Genomic DNA, 11,633 nt, shown 5'->3' on the forward strand with positions numbered 1-11,633 from the left:
TCCTCTTCAGTTGAAAGATACGGAGTACTACGTATCTTCAAACCCTAAGCCCTAATCAAGTATACAAGAATAGCAGCGGGAGCTATACTAGTCTGTCCCTAAGAAGTATAGCCTGTTGTGCTGTCTCTGCGAATAGAAACAAGGGTCAATCAAATACGAATCTCTCGGTGACTCAGATGATAGATAAGGTATGTTAGTTGAAGACTGTAGAATACATCTTACACACTTCTCGTAATACTACACATCTACACATTTATACTACGACACACTACAGGATGAAATACGACGAACGCACCGCCTCTCTGCTCGACGCGCAGGACAAGGCCGAGAAACTCTTCGCCGAGATCGAAGCCACCCTGCTCCGAGCAGGGGTTAGCGAGAAAACGCTCAGCGACGAGATCCACGCCCTCGGCACGCAGCGGTACAACGTCCGCACACACTGGCACAAGCGCGTCGTGCGCAGCGGGCCCAACACACTCCTTCCCTTTGCCGAGAACCCGCCGGACCGGATCCTCTCCGCCGACGAGATCGTCTACGTCGATCTCGGCCCCGTCTTTGAAGACTGGGAGGCTGATTTCGGCCGCACGTACGTGCTCGGCTGTGATGAGGCGAAACACCGGCTCCGCGACGCCCTCGAGCCCACCTGGCGCGCTGTTCGGGATGAGTACCTCCTTAACCCGGCGATGACGGGTGAACAGCTGTACGAAATCGCTTGTCGGCATGCTGTGGATGCCGGCTTTGAGTTCGGCGCCTATCTCGCCGGACATATCGTTGGTTCGTTCCCTCATGAGCGTATCCCGCGTGACAAGACGACCCTGTATATCACTCGCGGCAACGATCTGCCCATGGACACGGTGGACAAGAATGGCGAGCGGCGCCACTGGATTCTGGAGATCCATCTGCATGACAAGGAGAGGCAGATGGGCGCGTTTTTCGAGCAGTTGCTGGTGTAGAGAAGACCTTGCGGGGGGGGATAATGTCATCGTTGGGTATAAGGGGGTTGGAACTGCTGTAACGCTCCGGCAGGGGAATATAATCGGTTTGATATCGAACTATTGCCCTGGCTGCTTCTGTTGGTCTTTCGGATTTATCGCGGTCTGTAGTATACGGAGACAGGTCTTTTTCCGTTGTTCCGATATCCTTTCTCCATGGGCAATGATGCTGTCGACATGGGACTTCTTTCACGGTCGCAAAAAGTGACTGTAGTAGGCTTTGAGCCGACCTTGACGGGGTACGCACCTGTCTATTTGTCTTTCGCGTAGTAAATGGCTCGGCTTGGGCCTTAACACGTACTGGTGCTTGATGGCCGTTTCGCATGGTATACCAGGGTGAAAAGGTGAGGCCCTGCCTGCGAGATCACGGTTGAACGCGTCGACGCGTCGTTGTTTGTGCCTGAGGCATTGGGTTCAACTGCACCGAAAGATGCCGGATAGAATATCTCGATTTTGGTCCACGTATGGCTTTTATTGATAATCTGTCTGTTTTATGGGCAATAATGTCGGTGATAGCATCTGATTTATATGTATATGGGGTATATTGATGGCGTGGTGGTGTGGCAATGTCGAAGGTGACTGTCGTACTCGTTTTATATATTTATCACTGCATACACTCTAGGACTACATATAGCAGACTTAACCACAAAACACCACAAAATACGAAAATACACATTACACGTAAAAAACCACGAAAATAAGACTGACGTATACAATATGAAAATTGGACCTGATTTTCAAAGGAATGTAGATTGATGGGGGAGATATATCACGCGTTCTGAACACTCATACTCGTGAATCACTGGTAGGTATCAAGTATGCATAGTCCATAGACAAGATCAATGCATCACCCTACCAGCAGAAAAGAGAACACAGCTACGACGACAGACAGAAAGAGAACAGACGGTAGACAAGACATGGCAGTCAACAGTCGACACTTGAACCCAAACATGACGATACGGACAACATACAGCGAGGATCACATATAGAAACGCTACGAACTACTCAGTAGTAATACAGTAATAACCAGTACAGTCAAGTGGTCAACGGCTTGTTTAATCATCGTATTCATTGATCGCACTTGTGCTGATCGATACTCAGGCCTATGGCACCAGCCGTATGCATGAAGAGGCCGCTATGATACAGGAAATTCAGACGCAACCACTAGCAGACCATAGTGGCAACGGAGTTGGTAGTAAGTAAAGTACGACAAAAAGCAAACCCATTTGAGACCCATGACACTTGGTAGTAATAAAAAAAAAAAGAAAAGGAAAAAAGATTCAGAAAAAACACCCCAACGTCCCAGTCATACCGTAAACCGACCCGAGAAAGCAACCCGTCGCGTCCCCGCGGTGGAAGAGCCGGTCATGCGAGAAAAACGAAAGCGTAAGAAAAGGTCGTTTAACCACCGAAACCGTAGAGGGTGCGGCCCTGGCGCTTCAGGGCATAGACAACGTCAAGAGAGGTGACGGTCTTGCGCTTGGCGTGCTCAGTGTAGGTGACGGCATCACGGATGACACCCTCGAGGAAGGTCTTGAGGACACCACGGGTCTCCTCGTAGATCATGGCGGAGATACGCTTGACACCACCACGGCGGGCCAGACGACGAATAGCGGGCTTGGTGATACCCTGGATGTTGTCACGCAAGATCTTACGGTGACGCTTAGCACCACCCTTGCCGAGACCCTTGCCACCTTTGCCGCCTATATTCATGGACAGTTAGACAATGTTGTTACTGGAAGGAAGACGCGTCTTGGGGACGCGAAAGAGAGAAGAGCGTGTGAAAGAGTTAAACTTACGTCCAGTCATGATGAAGGATGTGAATTAAAGTTGATTAAAGTTGAGGAAGATAGATGGTAAACGTGGAGTAGCACTTGAAGCTATTATTGTCGAATTTGTGTGATGGAAGAGCTAACAGTAGTGACGGGGCGAGTGTGTTATTTGTATCGTCCAAGCCCGAGCGCGGGGAGAGCACAGGAAATCACACGTAGAAGGCGGATCCACCAATCAGCGCGCGGCGGGCGTGATCTGTTCGGCTTCGCAGGCCGAGGCGGTGATGGACTGATCCCGCTGGGCCAGACGTGATCCTGACCGGAATGTACCCAAGCACGCAGATAAGCGAGGGCACCGCGACAGCCTTGATCCGTCAGGGAGTATCCAGCATTCTGATCGTTCTGATCGCCTGCCATGCCGGAGTTGTGGTTGGGATCAGATCAGGGCCGGGCATTGCTGAGATCATTGATCCTGCCGCCCCATTGGCTGACGCCCGGCACTCGCTTAGTCGTCCCCGTCACCCGCAGCGCAACCCTTTGGCTTTGATTCTGCCAGCCAAAATGCGCGCCCGAAATCACGGCTTATGGCACGCTGCTTTCCGAGCGCTTTTGGTGATCGAAAAATTACCCGCGCTAATCCCAAAACTTGGTTTGGCAGCCAACCCAGATCACCCGCCCGCCTCTTGCTTCCTACAAATACTGCCCCCCACCCACACCCTCCATCCTTCTTACAACTCACTCTTCTGTCGACCACTTATCGCATCGCCATCGCGATTTTATCCACCCAACGACCTTTTCCATCATCAAGTCGTGTTAATTCCATCAAATAATCATCTTCACAATGGCCCGTACTAAGCAGACAGCCCGTAAGTCTTTCCCTTGCCGTCGTTGCCCTTGGGGGGTATCCATCTCACTGCCCACGGTCGCGTCGCGTCTGTGGTGGTGGTGGATGCCTGTGGCATACACGTCACGTTACTCTCACATGACCATCACATGACTCGTTACTAATATAATCCTATAGGTAAGTCCACTGGTGGCAAGGCCCCTCGTAAGCAGCTCGCCTCCAAGGCCGCCCGTAAGGCTGCTCCCTCCACCGGCGGTGTCAAGAAGCCTCACCGTTATAAGCCTGGTATGTTATCATCAATAACAACACTGTCGATCATGTTACACTTGACTAACAACACACAAGGTACCGTCGCTCTCCGTGAGATCCGTCGTTACCAGAAGTCCACCGAGCTTCTGATCCGCAAGCTCCCCTTCCAGCGTCTGGTTCGTGAAATCGCCCAGGATTTCAAGTCCGACCTGCGCTTCCAGTCCTCGGCCATCGGTGCTCTCCAGGAGTCCGTCGAGGCCTACCTGGTCTCCCTCTTCGAGGACACCAACCTGTGCGCCATCCACGCCAAGCGTGTCACTATCCAGTCCAAGGATATCCAGCTGGCCCGTCGTCTCCGTGGCGAGCGCTCTTAGATTCTTTTCCTAATCTAAGGGGTCAATGACTGGTTTGGTTGGCTTCTTTCTGGGAAGGCGATAAAGGGGTTTCTGTTTCTTTCTTTCTCTTTTCTTTTTTCATGACTACTGGCGACACATGATGGGTTTTGCTATTCGAATATCAATGGGTTTCGGAACTGGGTTGTCTCTTAAGGTTTTCTCTCTGCCGCCGCGCCGGTCCTTCACTTGAGTAAGCTGCCATCTTTTCGACAAAGTATGGCCGAGTGGGATCGGTCATGGAAGCGGTTCACACATGTACATTAACCAATGCAATGATGCAGTCTTCGGGCGCACCATGACATAGACCAATGAGTCTTCAAGAAACCATTGATATTAGTATTTTTGTAACCTTTGTATATATACAATCAGCTGTACGGAGTCCACAGTATCTATTTCTCGCCCGCGTAATTCACCGGTCGGCGGGCTCATCCGTAGTATTGTTGCAGGGATAGAGAGCATCTCGGTAAATGCTAACTACTACAATAGAGCTTACTATTTAGAATATTTACTTTGGATCATTGGCATCAAGTAATAATTGACTCCTTTTCACTAGGGGCCACTCTGTAGCAATGGTCTAGTCTTAGTGTGCTGGAATTGTGTCATGAGATCTCTACACCCCGGAATATGGCCAGCCGAGTACCTTTAGGACATAGGCCAAGCCTATCTTGCACTGCATAGATAGTTGATTATTTAATCACCTATTACCACCTGTTAACTAGATAGTGTAGTTAAATAGTTCTAACCGCTAAGTCCTATCTCCAGCTATTTGGGCTGAATAATCAATTGTTAAGTCCACAGTGATAACTAACTCCGTACTGAATAACAAATCAAAGATTTGAAGTACGGGGACTCCGTAGTTATGCATCGCATAAACAGCAGATGCAGGATCTGGGTTCGGCATCGAGTCAGGCTCGGGTTTACTAGTCGACCAGTTAATACGAGCGTGGCAAGGATAGACGAGCCCTTCCATGCAGCCGAGACCATCTGTGCACACAACTCCCGGGCTATGCAGTCACGTGCTGCATAAGTATGGTGCAAAATCTCTGGTATGACGCAACGCCACGCCGGCCACGATAGAACTGCAGTAGAAGGATCGAAGTCAATACTACTTACGGAGTACTCCGACATCCATAAATTCGTCGGTATGTCAGATTTTAGAAGAAGATCGGTGATAAATTATATCTATAACATCTCCTCTTTTCCACATAGTACATAGTACTCCATAACTAACTACACTACTACTATTACTACCTCTACTATTTCTACTTCTACCACTTCTACCTCTCGATCTGCCCCACTTGGCTCTTTTTCTTCCCTTCCAGGCAGGATCCACGTCGGCCCAGAGCTGAGAACGGAAAAGCTTCCAATCCTGCTATATATTGTCTCGGGCCACGCCCGGCTGAGTGCGTTTCCTGTTTAGGGTACATTCTTTTCCCTCGACAGGGTTTTACTGGCATTAATCCTTCTTCCTATCTAACTATCGTCTTCTTTAGCTACCTACCTACTACATACCTACTACCTACCTACTACATACCTACTACATACCTGCCAACTTGCCGCATTCGGGCTTCTATACAACCCCTGTCTCTCCTATTCCCTCCTTGCCTTGTATAAATAGGTTTTTTCTTTTCTTTTTTTTTTTGCTTACAATGGGCGAAAAAATTGAGCCCTCGGCTCCCCATAAAATTCCCTTCTGGCGCCTGGTGTTCGACCAGGGCGTGGTGACCCAGGAAATCATCGACTTCCCCTACGCCGGCTCCGGGACGGACGAGGACCCCTTCCAAGTGACATGGATCCCCAACGACCCGCGCAACCCGATGCTTTTCGGCAAGACCAAGAAGTGGTTCATTACAATGGTCAACGCCATCGCCACTCTCGCCGTCGCAATGGTGTCTTCCGCGTACACGGGAGGTATCGAGGAGATTATGATTCAGTTCGGTATCGGTACCGAGGTGGCTACGCTGGGTGTCTCGTTGTTCGTTCTGGGCTTTGCAATTGGTATGTTATATATATATATATATATTGTATTATAATATGTATATGTGGCTAACAAAATAGGCCCTCTGTTCTGGGCGCCGTTGTCTGAGCTGTTTGGTCGGCAGATCCTCTTCATTGCGACGTACGCCGCGCTGACGGCCTTTACGGCCGGCAGCGCAGGCTCCCAAAATGCCAGAACCCTCATCATCTTGCGCTTTTTCGCCGGTTCCTTCGGATCGTCGCCGCTGACCAACGCCGGTGGTGTGATTGCTGATATGTTCTCTGCCAAGGACCGTGGTATCGCCATGAGTTTGTTCGCCACGGCGCCCTTCCTCGGCCCCGTGCTGGGCCCCATCATCGGTGGCTTTCTGGGAATGACCGAGGGCTGGCGCTGGGTGATGGGTTTCCTGGGCATCTTCTGCGGTGTCGTGTGGATTGTCGGCTCGCTGGTGCTCCCGGAAACATATGCCCCCGTGCTGCTGCGTCGCCGCGCCGAGAAGCTGTCCAAGCTGTCCGGACAGGTCTACCGCAGCAAACTCGACGTCGACCAGGGCAAGATCCAGCTCAAGGAGGCGTTTGGCATCGCCCTGTCGCGGCCCTGGATCCTGCTGTTCAAGGAGCCCATCGTCTTCCTGCTCTCCCTCTACATGGCCATCATCTACGGCACCCTGTACATGATGTTTGCCGCCTACCCGATCGTCTACGAGGAACACCGTGGCTGGAACCAGGGCGTCGGCAGCTTGCCCTTCCTGGCCATCATGGTCGGCATGATCTTCGCCGTCTCCTACACTTTCCCCGATAACAAGCGCTACATCAAGGCCCAGATTGCCAACCAGGGCTTTGCCCCCGCCGAGACCCGTCTCCCGCCCTGCATGATCGCCTCGATCTTCATCCCCATCGGCCTGTTCTGGTTCGCCTGGACCAACTACACCTCCGTCCACTTCATGGCCAGCGTCGCCGCGGGCGTGCCCTTCGGGTTTGGCCTGGTGCTGGTCTTCCTCAGTATCATGAACTACCTCATCGACTCGTACACCATCTTCGCCGCCTCCGTCCTGGCCGCCAACTCCGTCTTGCGTTCCTTGTTCGGTGCCGTCTTCCCCCTGTTCACCACCTACATGTACGATAACCTAGGCATCCACTGGGCCTCGTCCATCCCGGCCTTCCTCGCCCTCGCCTGTGTCCCCTTCCCCTTCCTGTTCTACAAGTACGGCCCTGCCATCCGCAGCCGCTGCAAATTCGCCGGCCAATCCGAAGCCTTCATGCGCAAAATCATGGAACAGACCCTCGCCGCTGCCCCCGCCGCCGACGCCGTCACGGAGGAAGAAGAACAACAAGAGCAGGAACAAGAGGGAGTCACCGACCAAGAAGTCAAAGAAGAAGAGGTCGTCTATGACCGCACCGAGGCCCCCGCGCATCTCCCCTCCGACGTCAGCGAAAGCGACATGCTTCACGACGAAGAGCTGCGCATGCATCGCCCGCGCAGTCGCGCGCAGTCTGTTGCCTCGACCCGCACAGTGGCTTCGGTCATGTACGAGGGCAACCCGTACGACTTTGACCGGGTCAACACGAGAGAGTCCTTCAAAAACTAATTTTCTTGTTTTTATTCTCTATTTATAATCTTTTTTTTTCTGGGTTGGGCTGTTATTGTTATGCATTGAGATACCATGTGTCACGTTGAGATGCATTGCATTATAGATGGCGTTTGGGATATACTAATAGAATTCGGTATATAATCAATATCTACTCTGCACTCACTGTACTACATATTCTATCCTCCGTACTCGGTTCTAAATTTGTACTACGTTATACATATGTATGCGATAATTCCTCGGAACTTCGGCCACGGACCCAACGAACAACCGATCTCGCTTATCAATCTTTATCCTCAGTAATCTCACCCTCACCCTCACTCTTTCACTCATTCTCTCGCTCTCTACTCTCCTCTCTTTTCCTCTCTTATTTCTATTGTTTCTATTTGACGCTTTCTATTGCGAGCCAGTGAAATGTCATTCGCCAAACGACCCTCCCTACGATTCCTCCGCCCACGCCGATTCTACTCCGATAAGAAAACACCGTCCCAGAATAATGCGCCATCGCCGACACACCCCGTGAAAACCGTGTCCAACCCGGCGAAACGCTCCCTCCTCCAGATCATCGACTCCAGTCCGCTCGGCCGGCTAGGCCGCTCCTTCGCCAACGTCCAACGCCGGAGACCATACACGACGCAGCTGTCCAGTTCGTTCGTCATCTTCCTCTTTGGCGATCTGAGTGCGCAGCTCTTTTTCCCTCAGCCGGCGGACAGCAACAGTGAGGAGGGAGAGTTTGCGCCCTACGATCCCTGGCGGACGGGGAGACATTTGGTTATCGGTGTGGTATCGAGTATTCCACAATACAAATGGTACTCTCCTACTTTATTAAGAACAAGTGATGGATGATTAAGTATACTAATGAAGATAGGTTCATGTTTCTTCACCGCAATTTCAACTATACCTCCAAGTTCCGCTCCATTCTTACAAAAGTGGCCGTCCAACAAGCCGTCTTCACCCCGGTCTTCAACACGTACTTTTTCGGCATGCAGTCTCTGCTCGCGGGGGGCACCATACCTGAAACTATCGAACGGCTGAAAAAGGCTCTCCCCGTTAGCATCTCGAATAGCGTCAAGCTGTGGCCTATCGTTACGGCGTTCAGCTTCATGTACGTCCCGCCAGAGTTCCGGAGTGTGTTTTCGGGGATCGTCGCGGTCGGCTGGCAGACTTATTTGTCGTGGTTGAATCAGAAGGCGGCCCAGGAGGTTCTCGCGATGGAGCTTGCTGCGGCTGCGGCTGCGGCTGCATAGTTTTGATGGGTTAATGCGTACCTGGTTTACTTCATGGTGTTTATTCATAGACTGTGCTTTTGATGTATATATTAGAGTTGATACCTTGTATATAGATTTCGGTCTGACAATAGTATATTTATACTGTTTAAAATATGTTTATTCCATAGGTAGATTATATATACGTAGTATGCTATCCAGCGATAGTGATACTCAACTAGATATAGTGTTGAAAAAATGAATAGTAAAGTAGAAAGAATAGTAGAATAGTAGAACAAGTAGTAATATCCGGATTCAATATAGGCAAGATAATGTAGGTGACGAAAAAAGAAAAAAAAAGATAGCATGTCCTCGTTTCGATCGAGGGTCCCTTGGGTTATGAGCCCAATGCTCTTCCGCTGAGCTAACATGCTTCGATGGAAAGACGGCCACTTAAGTGGTATATAGCCCAGGACCCACTGCGCACTATCTCTCAAATACCGATTTCGAATCCTGCCTACATGACTATAGATTTGGACTAGAGGCGAGAATAAAGGGAATATTTCTACCATGGAAAACTTCCAGACCGATGAATTGAAACACCTGCTTCAAGACCAGCTAGGAGACAAGATGGCAATGTATTCAGCAAACACTGCAATCAGAACCCTCGATTGCCTCCGAGACAGCAGTGTAAGCGGGGTGCCTAGTCAGATTGGAATAGAAGAGATCGCCATCTCCCTCGCCGTCGTACTCGGCAGGCTGGATCCAGCTGTACTCGTCGTCAAAGTCCCAAACGGTCATCCCCGTGCAGTCGTCGGTCGCCATGCACGCCGCGACGACATCGTAGTAGACCTGTGCCTGGGTTGCGAGCGCGTCGGCGGAGCACGGCACACTCGTGCACGGCACATCAAGCTCGGTGATCTGCACGTCCACGCCTAACGCGGTGAAGTCGGCCATGGCGGCCTCGATCTCGGCCTGCGTCGGCGCGAAGGAGGTGCTGAAGTGCGACTCGAAGCCCACGCCATCGATCTGGGCCCCGTCCCAGTTCTGGATCGTCTGGACCAGCGCCACCGCGGCGGTGTGCTTATCTCCTGCGTATTCGATGCTGTAGTCGTTGTAGAAGAGCTTGATGTCCCCGCAAAACGACTCTACTGCTTCATAGGCGTACTGGAATGCGAGAGGGACGTAGGCTTCACCGATATGCTCCAGGAAGACTAAACTGTCAGTTGAAATTCTCACAAAAGAGAGAGAGACAGAGAGAGAGGGGGGGAGAACATACCATTCTCGGTAAAGCTGCCGTTGCTATCCAGTGCCTCGTTCACGACGTCCCAGGAATAACACCCCTCGCCGTAATACTCGATCTCTCTGGTGATATGGGTTTTCATCGCTGCCAGCAGAGTTTCGTTTGTCCAGCTTCCATCCGTCACCCAGCTTGGCAGCTCCTCCGACCAGACGAGATTGTGGCAGCGGACCTTCTTGCCTGTCGCCTCCGCGAGAGCGATGGTTTCTTCGCCCTCGGCGAAGGTAAAGACATTTTGCTCGGGCTCGGTGTACATCCATTTCATGGTGTTGCCCGGTGTGGTCTGACCGAAGATGTTGGTGTCGTTGAAGATAGTCATGTAATCGCTGTTGTCAACCTCGGCACTGGTAGTGTCGACTGCGGTACCGAACCAAAGCTTCCCCTTGGCCTGAGCTTCAGAATTGAGATACGGAGCTGAGATATCCTGGCGAGCCTTGAGAGTCGTGGATACAGGTGACGCATTGGCAGCAGCCACCAGGGCTGCGAGCGCCATAAAACCTTTAGAGAGAGACATTGCAATACTCCAGAGTATGCTTTTAATAAAGAAAGAAAAGAGAAATAAAAAAAGAATGAATGACTGAGCGAATGACCCGACTGATTCAACGAAAATGGAGGCATCCGGTCTCGAGAAAGAAAGGTCAATTTATATCCGCGCCCAGATGCAAAAGCACTGGGCTAACTTTTCCAAACGCGTTTAACCAAACAGACACGGAGTTTCCCACTATATCTGACGTTGATATAGTCTCTGACACATACAATTGCACCGTCCCTGGTTCTTCCACAACCCCTGTGAAGAACCGCGGAGGGGTTCGCCGTTTCAAAAACGAAGCCATGGGAAAACCCCGACATTGCTGTAAAAGGGAAATGGCAAATGATGATCTCTAGAATATAATTATACTGTTTTATCCTGCTGGATTCATTTTTTATGCGCAGTACTCCAGACAGCCATCAAGGGTCGTTGGCAGACCGCAGATCGGGAAGCTCGTTTGGTGGAGACATGACACGGTGACAGAGAAGAGATATAGGGTTCTATTATTATGACTATTATTATCTCAACGTCAGTGGGACCCTTAAATCAGATAGATGAAGATGGTTTCATGATTCATCTACCTCTAGTCCCCCTGTCATTTCAGCTGAAACCGCCGCTGGATGTTGCCCTTACCACCCCAACATATGACAGAATCGGCTTAACCTAGCGACAAATCAAAAAAAGGTAGCCATAGTCCCTAAAAAGATCGAAGACAGAGATCATGATCTAGATTTTGACAGAGTATGCGCTGGTGGAAGACATGGAGCGAGTAATAATACCG

The 11,633-nt window shown here is 50.7% G+C and overlaps 7 protein-coding genes and 1 non-coding gene across 8 annotated transcripts; 5 read left to right on the forward strand and 3 right to left on the reverse strand.

Annotated features, from left to right (window-relative positions):
• Nucleotides 1-204: 204 nt before the first annotated feature.
• Nucleotides 205-1,328, forward strand: ASPZODRAFT_128592 (hypothetical protein). The gene has a single exon (XM_022722062.1). It carries the CDS (start codon nt 276-278, stop codon nt 951-953), a length of 678 nt encoding a protein of 225 aa, XP_022584513.1. The 5' UTR covers nt 205-275; the 3' UTR covers nt 954-1,328.
• An 823-nt stretch (nt 1,329-2,151) lies between these two features.
• Nucleotides 2,152-3,252, reverse strand: ASPZODRAFT_128593 (hypothetical protein). Its single transcript, XM_022722063.1, has 2 exons — nt 2,792-3,252; nt 2,152-2,695 (listed from the first exon to the last, which is right to left on the reverse strand). The coding sequence occupies exons 1-2, from the start codon at nt 2,799-2,801 to the stop codon at nt 2,394-2,396; spliced, it is 312 nt and encodes a 103-aa protein (XP_022584514.1). The 5' UTR covers nt 2,802-3,252; the 3' UTR covers nt 2,152-2,393.
• ASPZODRAFT_1087476 (hypothetical protein) lies at nt 2,792-3,745 on the forward strand. The gene has a single exon (XM_022720970.1). It carries the CDS (start codon nt 3,089-3,091, stop codon nt 3,617-3,619), a length of 531 nt encoding a protein of 176 aa, XP_022584515.1. The 5' UTR covers nt 2,792-3,088; the 3' UTR covers nt 3,620-3,745.
• Nucleotides 3,606-4,231, forward strand: ASPZODRAFT_57830 (hypothetical protein; the record flags this gene model as incomplete). The annotated part of the gene is made up of 3 exons (XM_022728714.1): nt 3,606-3,630; nt 3,786-3,893; nt 3,954-4,231. The coding sequence occupies 3 exons, from the start codon at nt 3,606-3,608 to the stop codon at nt 4,229-4,231; spliced, it is 411 nt and encodes a 136-aa protein (XP_022584516.1).
• A 1,670-nt stretch (nt 4,232-5,901) lies between these two features.
• Nucleotides 5,902-7,818, forward strand: ASPZODRAFT_139343 (hypothetical protein; the record flags this gene model as incomplete). The annotated part of the gene is made up of 2 exons (XM_022724545.1): nt 5,902-6,250; nt 6,311-7,818. The coding sequence occupies 2 exons, from the start codon at nt 5,902-5,904 to the stop codon at nt 7,816-7,818; spliced, it is 1,857 nt and encodes a 618-aa protein (XP_022584517.1).
• Nucleotides 7,819-8,127: 309 nt separating this feature from the next.
• ASPZODRAFT_128596 (hypothetical protein) lies at nt 8,128-9,174 on the forward strand. Its single transcript, XM_022722064.1, has 2 exons — nt 8,128-8,627; nt 8,687-9,174. The coding sequence occupies exons 1-2, from the start codon at nt 8,233-8,235 to the stop codon at nt 9,063-9,065; spliced, it is 774 nt and encodes a 257-aa protein (XP_022584518.1). The 5' UTR covers nt 8,128-8,232; the 3' UTR covers nt 9,066-9,174.
• A 211-nt stretch (nt 9,175-9,385) lies between these two features.
• On the reverse strand, nt 9,386-9,457 carry ASPZODRAFT_t35. The gene has a single exon. It is a non-coding gene; the product is annotated as a tRNA-Met (tRNA).
• Nucleotides 9,458-9,665: 208 nt separating this feature from the next.
• On the reverse strand, nt 9,666-10,816 carry ASPZODRAFT_57984 (hypothetical protein; the record flags this gene model as incomplete). The annotated part of the gene is made up of 2 exons (XM_022728730.1): nt 9,666-10,237; nt 10,303-10,816. The coding sequence occupies 2 exons, from the start codon at nt 10,814-10,816 to the stop codon at nt 9,666-9,668; spliced, it is 1,086 nt and encodes a 361-aa protein (XP_022584519.1).
• Between the last annotated feature and the right edge of the window lie 817 nt (nt 10,817-11,633).

This window comes from Penicilliopsis zonata (genome assembly GCF_001890105.1).
Source record: "Penicilliopsis zonata CBS 506.65 unplaced genomic scaffold ASPZOscaffold_2, whole genome shotgun sequence".
Taxonomy (NCBI): Eukaryota; Fungi; Ascomycota; class Eurotiomycetes; order Eurotiales; family Aspergillaceae; genus Penicilliopsis; species Penicilliopsis zonata.

What these genes read in the sequence shown, in the direction of transcription:
- ASPZODRAFT_1087476 (XM_022720970.1), top strand. Translation starts at nt 3,089, where the DNA reads ATGTACCCAAGCACGCAGATAAGCGAGGGCACCGCGACAGCCTTGATC.
- ASPZODRAFT_128596 (XM_022722064.1), top strand. Translation starts at nt 8,233, where the DNA reads ATGTCATTCGCCAAACGACCCTCCCTACGATTCCTCCGCCCACGCCGA. An exon ending in AGTATTCCACAATACAAATG is followed by an intron (nt 8,628 to 8,686) that starts GTACTCTCCTAC and finishes TAATGAAGATAG; the next exon opens with GTTCATGTTTCTTCACCGCA.
- ASPZODRAFT_128592 (XM_022722062.1), top strand. Translation starts at nt 276, where the DNA reads ATGAAATACGACGAACGCACCGCCTCTCTGCTCGACGCGCAGGACAAG.